The 13,287-nt window shown below is 38.1% G+C and overlaps 1 protein-coding gene across 1 annotated transcript in view; it reads left to right on the forward strand.

Moving 5' to 3' along the window:
- Positions 1 to 12,955, forward strand: part of LOC107552540 (nuclear receptor corepressor 1-like) — a 103,606-nt gene extending 90,651 nt beyond the window's left edge. The window contains exons 39-48 of the mRNA XM_016234440.1: positions 1,193 to 1,662; positions 5,037 to 5,150; positions 5,377 to 5,519; positions 5,599 to 5,840; positions 6,541 to 6,681; positions 6,951 to 7,069; positions 7,833 to 7,886; positions 8,044 to 8,253; positions 10,497 to 10,670; positions 10,768 to 12,955. Coding sequence (XP_016089926.1) covers positions 1,193 to 1,662; positions 5,037 to 5,150; positions 5,377 to 5,519; positions 5,599 to 5,840; positions 6,541 to 6,681; positions 6,951 to 7,069; positions 7,833 to 7,886; positions 8,044 to 8,253; positions 10,497 to 10,670; positions 10,768 to 10,979 — 1,879 coding nt within the window. The 3' untranslated portion in view covers positions 10,980 to 12,955. The remainder of the gene's footprint in view (positions 1 to 1,192; positions 1,663 to 5,036; positions 5,151 to 5,376; positions 5,520 to 5,598; positions 5,841 to 6,540; positions 6,682 to 6,950; positions 7,070 to 7,832; positions 7,887 to 8,043; positions 8,254 to 10,496; positions 10,671 to 10,767) is intronic.
- The last annotated feature ends 332 nt before the right edge of the window (positions 12,956 to 13,287 follow it).

Consider the following 13,287-nt stretch of genomic DNA (forward strand, 5'->3'; position numbering starts at 1 on the left):
AAAAAAAGTCATCTTTCACTCATCTTTAAATAGTTAAAAAAAAAAAACATTTGTGAAAATGAACATATTTTTAACTTGCTCGAAGCATAATACCTCACTGGTTCTCAAACATCAAGCAAGTACAGTTGGCCTTCTGTTTACTAGGGCTGTCAAAATGGCTGAAAAACTAAATTCAAATTTTGTACTTAAATATTATCAAAATTCAAATTATATTCGAATTTAAAATGCATAATTTCAAGTTAGGGTGAAGAAAAGCTTTTGGCTTCTCTCCTGAGGCCACAAGAGGGCACATCATTCAAAGCATAAGATAACATGACTATCTGCGAAAAAAAAGTGCATAATGTTTCAAATAAAATTTTTCATTTAAAAACATGAGATGCAGTGGGATGGGGAAAAACCAGCCATAAAGTCTCAATATATGTTTTTTTCAAAGTTAAACTTGCATTAATTTTACATGGCTTTCTAAACTTGCGGCTCTTTTGTGCGAGACGCAAGTGCAACAGTAATAGATATAAATCTAGAAAATGTGTGAAATATGCGTTCTGTGTGAACGGCTTGGTTTCGGTTTTGATGTAAACAAGATCTTCTCCACGTTGATGTTCTCTTTTTCCGCTATGTTTTTTTTAATGAACAACGCAGCAGCTCTGCATCTAGTGGCTTCAACTGGATAGGCTAACAAAAACATTATAATGCAACGACACACACTGATAAGGCTGCCTCCTTAACGCACACCTAAAATTCGAATGCAACGTTTTTGCATTAGAATGTGGATTTTTATTTTAAATTCGACAAATATTCGAATTTTTTTAACAGCCCTACTGTTTACCATGTTTGTTGATCAATGTTTGCATGTGAATAAAAGCCTGAAGTTATATCTGTTCATCATAAAGTGATCATACCTATTCAGGACACTTGGATTAAACCATTCAATTCATTTGGAATTCTTTTGCAATCACTTTATGAACATTATATATATATAATGTTTTGGTGTAATTTCAATAGAGGGACAGAAATCTCTTTCAATACATCTTCATTTGTGTTCCAAAGATGCACAAAATTCTTGTGTGTTTTGAACAACATGAATGTGAGTAATTGATGACAGTTTTCATTTTTGGGTCAACTATCCCTTTTAATTTATGCATTTTAAAATTAGTTTTGCTCTATTAAACTTCTTCCTGTTTCGGTTGTTCAGGCAAATGCCCTCACAAGCAGCTGCAGCTCAAGCCAGCCGATACAGCAATGCAGCTGATGCACTCGCCGCCCTGGTGGACGCTGCTGCCTCTGCCCCGCAGATGGATGTTGCAAAAGTCAAGGAGGGCAAGCATAATAACAGTAGCTCCCGGGATGATGATATGATGACATCACGACGGGCAGCACAGGAGTCGCAAGAGGTGGAGCGCCGTTCCGTGCAGTCACCATATGGGGACGTGTTACTTCCTAGTGGGAAACCTTCCCATCCTGTGTATGCAGAGGGTGGAGGAGCTGCAGGGAGCAAAGAGAAAGCCCCACCCACTAAGTCACGCATGGAGGAGGAGCTACGCACACATGGGAAGACCACCATAACTGCTGCAAACTTTATTGATGTCATCATCACGCGCCAGATTGCCCCAGATAAGGAACCCCGTGAGAGAGGCTCACAGAGCTCTGACTCCTCCAGCAGCAGTGAGTGTCATCAGATAGACAGTCTTTATTTTTTTTATGTTGAGTTATAATAATGATGATCAGTTTACTAACAACAGAAGTTGCGTAACTCTGTACAGTTCATGACTTGAGTCCATATGTTCACTACCATTCAAAGGTTTGGAGACTTTAAAAAAAAACATACGTTCACCAAAGCTACATTTATTTGGTCAGTAATACAGTAATATTGTGAAATATTATTACAATTTAAAAGAACTATTTTCTGATATATTTTAGGGGTGGGCGATATGACCAAAATCTTATATCACGATATGATTAATTTTATATCACGATAACAATATTTATCACAATGTAGTTTTTTTTTCTTCTTTCTTTTAAAAAGGTTTTTATGATATTAAAATCTTTGATACCATAGAATTTTCATAATCCTTATCACCAATGTCAATGTCAAACTAATACAAGTCTAAAAAGAGAAAAAAAAAATCCTCAAGCTCACTGAAGATAAACAGTCAGTGATGAAATAAGGAAAATAAACTATAATTGCAAGCAATAGGACAAAAAACTACAATAAATAAGAAATGCTTCATACATTGCGTAAATTTAACTAGTCTTCACTGTGTTCATTATATCTATCGATTGATAGATATAGTTAACACGTGTATTATGTGTAGATTCTATACATATATAATATATATATCATTATTATTTTTTAATTTCTTCTTATTAAAGTTACAAAAATTATTTAGTCAAGAGCAGTGGAAGATTTTCTCTCACTGTTGTTTGATTAATATGAATGGCAGACAGGACAAACATTGGACAGCGTCCCCTTTAAGATCGAAGTCCGGATCCAATATACTGTTACATATGCGTTTTCTTTTTCAGCTGTTTACTATCTCTTAAGACCTAAATCACTGTTTATGAGGATACTTGCAAAGACGGGGATTCTGACGCATATAAGTATGTTTATGTAATCGTTCAAAGCCAATAAAGCAGTAAAAAATGTGCACTCCTCTCACACAGAAAATGAGACGGCGCACGGCTTAAAATCGGTTGTTTTAAAACTGCAGTGCTTAAAAATGCATGTCCATGCTACAGATATAGTCCCTCGTTTAGGAAGGATCTCCTTGTTTTGTCCTGGCTGGTCATTCTCCACCTGGTTCTGTCTCCCCTTCACGCCCTGTGGTGGCGTGTAAAGATCGCAGTCATCCAAATGATGAAAAAGTATTACCGTAAACAATGTATTTTGTGACACCACGAAATAAACGATAGAGCATAATATGAAACGATAGACTTTTTATTTCGTCCATCCTATATATATCGTCATATCGCACAGCCCTAATATATTTTAAGATGACATTTTATTTTTCTTTTAAAAAGGTTTTTATGATATTAAAATCTTTGATACCATAGAATTTTCATAATCCTTATCACCAATGTCAATGTCAAACTAATACAAGTCTAAAAAGAGAAAAAAAAAATCCCCAAGCTCACTGAAGATAAACAGTCAGTGATGAAATAAGGAAAATAAACTATAATTGCAAGCAATAGGACAAAAAACTACAATAAATAAGAAATGCTACATACATTGCGTAAATTTAACTAGTCTTCACTGTGTTCATTATATCTATCGATTGATAGATATAGTTAACACGTGTATTATGTGTAGATTCTATACATATATAATATATATCATTATTATTTTTTTATTTCTTCTTATTAAAGTTACAAAAATTATTTAGTCAAGAGCAGTGGGAGATTTTCTCTCACTGTTGTTTGATTAATATGAATGGCAGACAGGACAAACATTGGACAGCGTCCCCTTTAAGATCGAAGTCCGGATCCAATATACTGTTACATATGCGTTTTCTTTTTCAGCTGTTTACTATCTCTTAAGACCTAAATCACTGTTTATGAGGATACTTGCAAAGACGGGGATTCTGACGCATATAAGTATGTTTATGTAATCGTTCAAAGCCAATAAAGCAGTAAAAAATGTGCACTCCTCTCACACAGAAAATGAGACGGCGCACGGCTTAAAATCGGTTGTTTTAAAACTGCAGTGCTTAAAAATGCATGTCCATGCTACAGATATAGTCCCTCGTTTAGGAAGGATCTCCTTGTTTTGTCCTGGCTGGTCATTCTCCACCTGGTTCTGTCTCCCCTTCACGCCCTGTGGTGGCGTGTAAAGATCGCAGTCATCCAAATGATGAAAAAGTATTACCGTAAACAATGTATTTTGTGACACCACGAAATAAACGATAGAGCATAATATGAAACGATAGACTTTTTATTTCGTCCATCCTATATATATCGTCATATCGCACAGCCCTAATATATTTTAAGATGACATTTTATTCCTGAGTTTTAAGCAGCCATTTGTCCAGACTTCAGTGTCACATGACCCTTCAGAAATCATTCAGATATGCTAATTTCGTTTTCAAAAACTTTTATTTTTATCAATGCATATATTGATTTTTTTTGTGTGTGTGTATTTCAATATTTTTGTGAAAACTGATATTTTTTTCAGGATTCTTAGAATAGAAATCATGTATTTGATATAGAAATCTTTTGTAACAAATGTCTTAAGTCAATTTTGATTAATTTAATGCATCCTTGCTAAATAGAAGTATTCTCTTTTCAGAAAGAAAAATCTTACTGACTACAAACTTTTGAGCAGTAGTGTACATGCCACAAAGCAGAGCAAACAGGAAGTGATATGTTTCACCATATGCAGGATTTGTGCAATTTGGTCACAGTGCCACCAGCATCTTTATATCCTGCTCAGAGGCAAAAAGAATGATTCAAGAAATTGAACAACGTAAAAGACAAGGCATATACTTAGGGATTTCCTAACAGAGGGCATTAACAGGACACATAATAGGATGGCTAGTGCCATTGAGGCCATGAGACCTAATAGTCTTAGGAAACCTCGATAGCACAACCTGTGACCCAGCTGGAACGGAGACTGACAACAGTCACAAACTTCTGACCTCAGATTTGACAGGGTAATTCCATTAAAGGGTGTGTAGCTCTTACCATGGGAGTGAAATTCACTGTCTTTCCTAAGTGACTTACTGTAAAGGCTGCTAGAAGGTTGTTTCGATGCCAACTTCTGGGTAATCTGCTAATTTTTTTATGCCTCATTATGTGGTGATGCCATGATACGCACTTAAGGTTTCAATATTCACACAGATATTAACAGATGGATTTAATTGTAACAAAGCATGTTGTCTTCAAAATGAACAGAAAAGCATCAAAAGTCACATGTTATTTTTTCTGTTGAACACTAGCAAGTGTTTATTTAGATGCAGGTTGAAGGCAGTGAGCTAAATCTTACTAACAAACCAACTTTATTTACCTAAAAAGCTGTAACATCATGTCTACATGTCGTTCAGTGTCATCCAGTCGTTATGATGCTCAGGGTGGAATTGAGGTGATCAGCCCAGCTAACTCTCCAGCCCTAAGAGAAGAGAAGAACGAAGGACCTTTCCCATCAGAAAAGAGCTCAGGTGAGACTTCAAATCCCTGGTCTGTCAAGAACGTGATCAGAAGGTCTGTTCTGTCAAGATGGGGTGAATCTTGTTAAATATTTCAGGATCACATCCAGGTTATATTTCACCAACAAAAAGAAAATATATTTATATTATTTAGAAAATTGTAAAAATGATTTTCATGACAGGAAAATTTTTACCCCCGTCTGCTTTTTTTGGGGGGATCTGATCTTATGCTTTATAGGATTAAGGTTCGACATTAACCGGTACAGGCAGTCAGGAGATTCAGGACCTTCTGCACCTCAACAGCCCCCCTCCTTGCACGCAGACAGTTATGGGCCCGTCCCGAAAACACACCGCATCATGACCCTTGCTGACCACATTTCGGTAAGTCACACTCATACTCTTGATGCTTTGTCACATCATTCCTCTGTCATTGCCCTCATTCTTTCTCTCTGTCTTGCAGCATATCATTACGCAAGACTTTGCCAAGAGCCAAGATCCTCCCCCATCATCCAGCTCGCTGCCTTCCTCTTCATCCTCCTCCTCGCTCTCCTCCACTTTCCAGAGCTCTGGTGTGGGAGGTGTTGTAGGTCGAGTTAAACCCCATAACCGCTATAGCCCAGAAAACCCAGCTCCTACTGCACACCACCAGAGACCACCAAGCAGAGTATCTCCCGAGAACTCCTCCGATAAACCAAGAGCCAGGTACGTATGAACACAAACACACAGTGTGTAAGTACACCTCCAAACATTTCACTCAGTCTTGGTGAGCAAAAAAACATTACAATGGCCTTGCTCTACCCCGAACTTTTGAATGATAGTGTATGTGAATATTTGTATATGGGCACACCCAACAAACAGCCTCTATTGAAAACACAACGACCGTAAAGGTTAACTTAAAAATTGTGTGCCCTTAAATGCATGCTTCTGTGACAGCTAAAGGCTCTGTAATCTGCCAAAAAAGAAATAAATTAGTTGTTTTGGCCAAAGTTAGATTCCTTTAGTCAATTACAAATCTTGTAGTTTTTGCTCATTACACAGGAATGGCGTTCACAAGCCTTTGTGAAGTAGGAAGCTGAGAGCATAGTTGTTAAATCGGATCATTGACATTTTAGCTGTACAATTGTGACAACACTGCTCTTTTGCCCCGTCTCTAAATACAACATTGTCATTGATACAACAGTGTCTTTACAGGCGGGTTTTGAAAAAATAAAGAGGTGATTGGTTACATCTGGCTGAAGTTCTAGAAGGACTAACATTGCTTACAGCCTCTTTAAGTAATCTGTGTAACCTGATCTGAGAACCTTTGGTCACATACACAAATCCTTCCAAAATGCATGAGATGCTTTTTACACCCTGAAAACAATGTCCCAGCAGCAGCCTCTAATCCATCTGTCTCTCGTAGGCCAGGTAGGTCTCCTGATCGAGGACGAGGACCAGAGAACTATGAGCCCATCTCTCCTCCTCAGGGTTATTCTGGGTTGGATAAACAGGAAGCCACTGTAGTGCAGAGTCAGAGACGAGAGCAGGATCTCCCTGAACAGAGGTAGAAATTAATTGTCAGTTCTACTTCAAAGTATAAGGCTTTATTTATGCTTTTTTTTTTTAATTAGTCATTTTTGATGAATGAATGATGAAGAAAAAATACTAAAAAGAAAATTAAAATGTTGTAATAAAATAGTTTAAATGCAATATGGACTGCCTGTATACCTGAATCCTCTAACTGTTGTCTGTTTATTGTCTTAATTATTTTGGGCTACCCAAATTTCCTGTGCCATATGCATTGTGTGACCTTAGACCTTTCTTTTGTGTCAGGACTGACTCGCGGTCACCAGGCAGCAGCAGTTACCTCCCCTCATTCTTCACCAAACTGGAAAGCACGTCTCCTATGGTTATGTCCAAAAAGCAGGAGATCTTCCGGAAAGCAGAAGTCGGTGAGTGACAACGGCAAGCCCGTTTTCTCAGAAACTGACATTCAAGCTCAGAAAATTTATTTCACTGCACTGTTACACTGATGTCATTTATTTTATTGATCGAGGACGAGGACCAGAGAACTATGAGCCCATCTCTCCTCCTCAGGGTTATTCTGGGTTGGATAAACAGGAAGCCACTGTAGTGCAGAGTCAGAGACGAGAGCAGGATCTCCCTGAACAGAGGTAGAAATTAATTGTCAGTTCTACTTCAAAGTATAAGGCTTTATTTATGCTTTTTTTTTTTAATTAGTCATTTTTGATGAATGAATGATGAAGAAAAAATACTAAAAAGAAAATTAAAATGTTGTAATAAAATAGTTTAAATGCAATATGGACTGCCTGTATACCTGAATCCTCTAACTGTTGTCTGTTTATTGTCTTAATTATTTTGGGCTACCCAAATTTCCTGTGCCATATGCATTGTGTGACCTTAGACCTTTCTTTTGTGTCAGGACTGACTCGCGGTCACCAGGCAGCAGCAGTTACCTCCCCTCATTCTTCACCAAACTGGAAAGCACGTCTCCTATGGTTATGTCCAAAAAGCAGGAGATCTTCCGGAAAGCAGAAGTCGGTGAGTGACAACGGCAAGCCCGTTTTCTCAGAAACTGACATTCAAGCTCAGAAAATTTATTTCACTGCACTGTTACACTGATGTCTTTTATTTAGACAGCTGCCACTTGATTAGCACCTAATTCTTACTCCCATTTGCTCCTTATCTCAACAGGTAATGCTCAGCCAGGCACAGAGATCTTCAATCTCCCAGCAGTAACAACATCAAGTGAGTTTCACAACATCATCAATATGATTAATTTCTACATAAAAAAATCAGCACTTGCATTATTTGATGTATTTTCATTTGTTTGTGTTTGTTATAGTTTAAACGCTTAAATTGGTTTTCAGTGTTTCCGATATGTGCATATATGTTTGTTTTACAGGCAGTGTAAACCCTAGAAACCACTCGTTTAGTGATCCAGCCAGTAATCTGGGTCTGGAGGACATCATCAGGAAGGCTCTGATGGGGAACATGGAGGAGAAGCAGGAGGAGCCACAGCAGCAGCAAGCCCAGCTGGGGACAGGAAACGGCTCAGGCAGCATGAGCAGCATTTCAGACGGTCGACAGGAGGCCAGCCCATCCCCTAACACAGGTTCATACTGTACATTCACAGCAATGAACATACATTTTCCCTAAAACATAAAAACTCATACCAACATGCTGAACTTTTTACAGATTGCTTTGTGGTTTGACTAATTGCCACAAAAAAAAGTGTAATCTGTGTGTGATAATTACACAGATAATACTGGTCTTCTGTGGGTAATCACTCTGGATTAGGGCAGTCACAATATCAGATTTTTATTACGTTTATCACAACCAAAAGAATTCACGATAATCATATTTTTATGACATCTATAGAAAAGAAAAGAAATAAATGATGCTATCTGTCAAATTGATCTTTTTGTTTTTGTCTTTTTTGGCAAATGAATCACACTCAAAATATGAGTTTAGGGAGGTGGAGAGAGAGTTTGTAACTGTACAAAAGTTTCTGAAAAGAACTTGTTGTTGATTGGCACTTCCTACAGACTGTCTTAACTTTTCTTGTTTTTGCTAAAAAAAATAAATAAATAAAAAACTCCCACATTGGCAAGATAATTTTTTTAGGTGCATGTAGAGTGTTTTGCATTTGTCTGTCATCTCTTCCAACATGATTTTGTGCGGCAATAAGATCTACAAATGGCGTCATTGTCTTCAAGTTTTGTAATCGGTGGCAACCAGTGATGAGGTGTAATATCACCGCCTACTGTGTTGATGCGAAAACCAGATAGTTACTGACGCTGGATTAATTATGATATTATCACATGTGCAGTATTAAAGGGTTAGTTCACCCAAAAATTTAAATTCTGTCATTAATTATTACTCACCCTCATGTCAGTCCAAACTGTAAGAACTTTGTTCATCTTTGGAACACAAATTGGAACATGGAGGAGAAGCAGGAGGAGCCACAGCAGCAGCAAGCCCAGCTGGGGACAGGAAACGGCTCAGGCAGCATGAGCAGCATTTCAGACGGTCGACAGGAGGCCAGCCCATCCCCTAACACAGGTTCATACTGTACATTCACAGCAATGAACATACATTTTCCCTAAAACATAAAAACTCATACCAACATGCTGAACTTTTTACAGATTGCTTTGTGGTTTGACTAATTGCCACAAAAAAAAGTGTAATCTGTGTGTGATAATTACACAGATAATACTGGTCTTCTGTGGGTAATCACTCTGGATTAGGGCAGTCACAATATCAGATTTTTATTACGTTTATCACAACCAAAAGAATTCACGATAATCATATTTTTATGACATCTATAGAAAAGAAAAGAAATAAATGATGCTATCTGTCAAATTGATCTTTTTGTTTTTGTCTTTTTTGGCAAATGAATCACACTCAAAATATGAGTTTAGGGAGGTGGAGAGAGAGTTTGTAACTGTACAAAAGTTTCTGAAAAGAACTTGCTGTTGATTGGCACTTCCTACAGACTGTCTTAACTTTTCTTGTTTTTGCTAAAAAAAAATAAATAAATAAAAAACTCCCACATTGGCAAGATAATTTTTTTAGGTGCATGTAGAGTGTTTTGCATTTGTCTGTCATCTCTTCCAACATGATTTTGTGCGGCAATAAGATCTACAAACGGCGTCATTGTCTTCAAGTTTTGTAATCGGTGGCAACCAGTGATGAGGTGTAATATCACCGCCTACTGTGTTGATGCGAAAACCAGATAGTTACTGACGCTGGATTAATTATGATATTATCACACGTGCAGTATTAAAGGGTTAGTTCACCCAAAAATTTAAATTCTGTCATTAATTATTACTCACCCTCATGTCAGTCCAAACTGTAAGAACTTTGTTCATCTTTGGAACACAAATTATGATATTTTTGATGAAATCCGAGAGCTTTTTGACAGTGCATAGACCGCAACAGAACTGACACATTCAAGGCCTAGAAACACAGTAAGGACATCATTTAAAAAATCCATGTGACATCAGTGGTTCAACCAATCAAAATTACATTTTTGAAATGTCAGTTATTGTAAATACCAAAAATATTGTGATACCTCTATTCTGAATGTTTTCATTCAGTTGACAGTGCATAGACCGCAACAGAACTGACACATTCAAGGCCTAGAAACACAGTAAGGACATCATTTAAAAAATCCATGTGACATCAGTGGTTCAACCAATCAAAATTACATTTTTGAAATGTCACAGTTATTGTAAATACCAAAAATATTGTGATACCTCTATTCTGAATGTTTTCATTCAAGACCAGACCAAATCTGTGTCTAGGACATAAACCACACTGCTGACATCCTTGCCAATCTTTCTGCTTCCATAGCAGGAAAACAGAAGCTTCAGAGCAAAGCTAGCAGCAGGAAATCAAAGTCTCCAAACCCAGGCCAGGCGTACTCTGCTGGAGAGCGGCCCTCTTCTGTGTCCTCGGTTCATTCGGAGGGCGATTACCACAGACAGGCTCCTACCTGGGCTTGGGAGGACCGGCCGTCGTCCACAGGTGAGCGACTTGTTTGTGTATTGTTAGATGAAATTGTTTTGTTGGTGACATTAGTTGAAAATTAAAATGATTGTTTCTCTCTTTCATCCTGCTTAAGGTTCCATGCAGTTCCCCTATAACCCCTTGACGATGCGCATGCTCAGTAGTACCCCTCCCACCTCCATGGCCTGCCCATCTCCCTCCATGCAGTCCCAGCAGCAGCAGCCACAGGGTGGCGCCTCTGGCCCCGTGGCCTCAACGCGCGCATGGGAGAGAGAGCCACCGCTACTGTCAGAGCAGTACGAGACCCTCTCGGACAGCGACGACTGAGGCAGGTGATCGCCTCCCTCTCCTACACAAGCGTCCATGCCCCACTCCTGTTCACCATCGCCCTCCTTTCGCTGTCTTTATGAATCCCACTCACTGCCATTTGAGAGTGAGATTCTGCTGGGAAGGAGGACGTACATTTGGTGCTACTTTGGTGCCCATTGGTGGTCAGAGAGAGCATTGCAGAGAGCCACTGATTTTCAGGATTAAATCCGAAGCTTTGATTTTTTTTTTTTTTTTTTTGCCCATTTGGGGACGAGAACTAGACAAATCCCAAGTGAATAGAGACGTGAACGTCAAAAGGATGAAGAACTTGTAAAGAGACTTGTTTGCTGAAAATTTGTTTCTGTAAAAAAAAAATTCTTTAAAAAAAGAAAAAATCAATGTCTGTAAATAGAGTAACCTTTTGCAGTGTTTTTCCTTTAACTCGGTTTTTTTTTTCTTTCTGCATTTTAACATTGCTTTTTAAATTTATCCCAGTTGGATGGATCGGTGGGTGCAACAAGACACTGTGGAGATTATTGTGGTCATTCGGGCGAAGAGCATTGAGCTTCCAGCATCTGAAAGTAATGGTCTAATCGAAACTACTCCAAATAAAACACAAAAAGGACTTCATTAACTTTGTCCCTCCAGATGCGGAGCCTGTCTGTGCAGCACTGTTGAGATGTTCTCTGCCCTGTTACTTTAGGTAGGAAGTCACAATCATTCGTCAGCTGTATTAGGAGGACAAGACATCAGCCTTTTTTTTGGTGTAGGAGCTTGTCTGATTCACTTCAGACATGAGATGAATGTTTCTTTTGTTTTTCTCTCTCTTTTTCTTTTCAAATTGGTTCTAGTCTTCAGTAGTGGCCTGTTGCAGATCTGTTTAGAGCGTTTGGCCCTGCGGTTGAATGTCTGACAGTTTGACACGCGTCATCTTTATCTTGTGGTTGCTAACTGTTCTAACAGGGCTTATCTTAGAAGTTGTACAAGGTCTGCCACCCCTCCCCAGTAACCTTTTTGCTTTTTGAAGATGAATTTGTTTCTAGGGAGAATATACTTGTAAATCCTCTTTTACTAATCATAAAGGAGCACGTATAACGTGTATGTTCTATCAACGTGTGATTTTCTTAGACCACAAAACAAAAATACAAAGATAAAAAGAGGAAGTACCAAACTTGATACATCTCTGCACCATTGTTGCACTTTTTTTTCTTTAGTAATTTTGAGAATCTTCAAATCATACTACCTGTAATCTAAGTTATTCAATGTCATGAAGAGGTCTGGGACGCTTTGAGATATATTCATGTTTCAGTCTCTTACTCTATCTGCATTTTCAATTCTTGGAAATTTGAGCTAGTTTTTTTTTCTAAACTTGGATTAAGCGTATAAAATCGGTACCATTTATCTTAGCTGCTGCCGAGTAGCAGCACTTGATCAGAGATCTGAATATCTCTGTCTGAAAGTGAATAAGCTCAGTTTTAGTTACTTGCAAAAATAGTTCAATGTGATGAAAGCTAATGGAGGCATCTCTTGATCCTGCTTCCCCCCCCATTTCATGTGCTTCTGCTTTGTTTGAATAACACCACCTTTAATATGATGGTTTCGTTTTCTTCAGAAGTCTAAAAAATGTTGAGCTCATGTTTGGATTTTTTTTTTTCCACGTTCATTTTATTTTATAATATTTTTCAGCATCCATGTTATATTCATCCCGTTTTAACGGGATGTCAAGTGTTTACAATGGCATTGACAAAAAATGGTGAAACTTGAATCTTAAAGAAAATTAAAATTGCTCATCACGTCAGTCTATTTTACAGTCCAGCTTTGCAAGGGTGACTTTCATTTTTTTCTGTTCTGAATCAAGACTTGAAAAAGTAACTTGTCCCCTGATTTTGAAAATCCAGTGTTTGTATCACTGTCTCCTCAGTAGTGGATAAGAAATGTGCAGACCAATCAATAAAGTAGAACAGAGCTCCACCTCTCTGAAACAAACAGTGCTGAATTTCCTATCTCTACTGTGTTTCTTTCCAATCAACTACCAAAAAATCCAAGATTCTATAGAAAAGAAGATTCCGGAATGACATGAGGGTGAATAAATGATGACAATTTTCAATTTTGGGTAGGCCCTATACTTCCCCAGCATCACTTCTGCTTCTGAATGCTGCTGCATTAGTCAGAACAGAACTGACTATTATAGCATCAGATCATTTACTTAACATTTCTAAACAGGGCTTGAAAACGAAAAAAAAAATCAGTCGGTTCACTCAGAGCAGGATCTATATTTTTTTCTGTTCCTGCGTTCCTCTGTATTATTACCGTTCTGAAACCGGTT

This window comes from Sinocyclocheilus grahami, unplaced genomic scaffold (assembly GCF_001515645.1).
Source record: "Sinocyclocheilus grahami isolate Dianchi unplaced genomic scaffold, SAMN03320097.WGS_v1.1 scaffold453.1, whole genome shotgun sequence".
Lineage (NCBI taxonomy): Eukaryota > Metazoa > Chordata > Actinopteri > Cypriniformes > Cyprinidae > Sinocyclocheilus > Sinocyclocheilus grahami.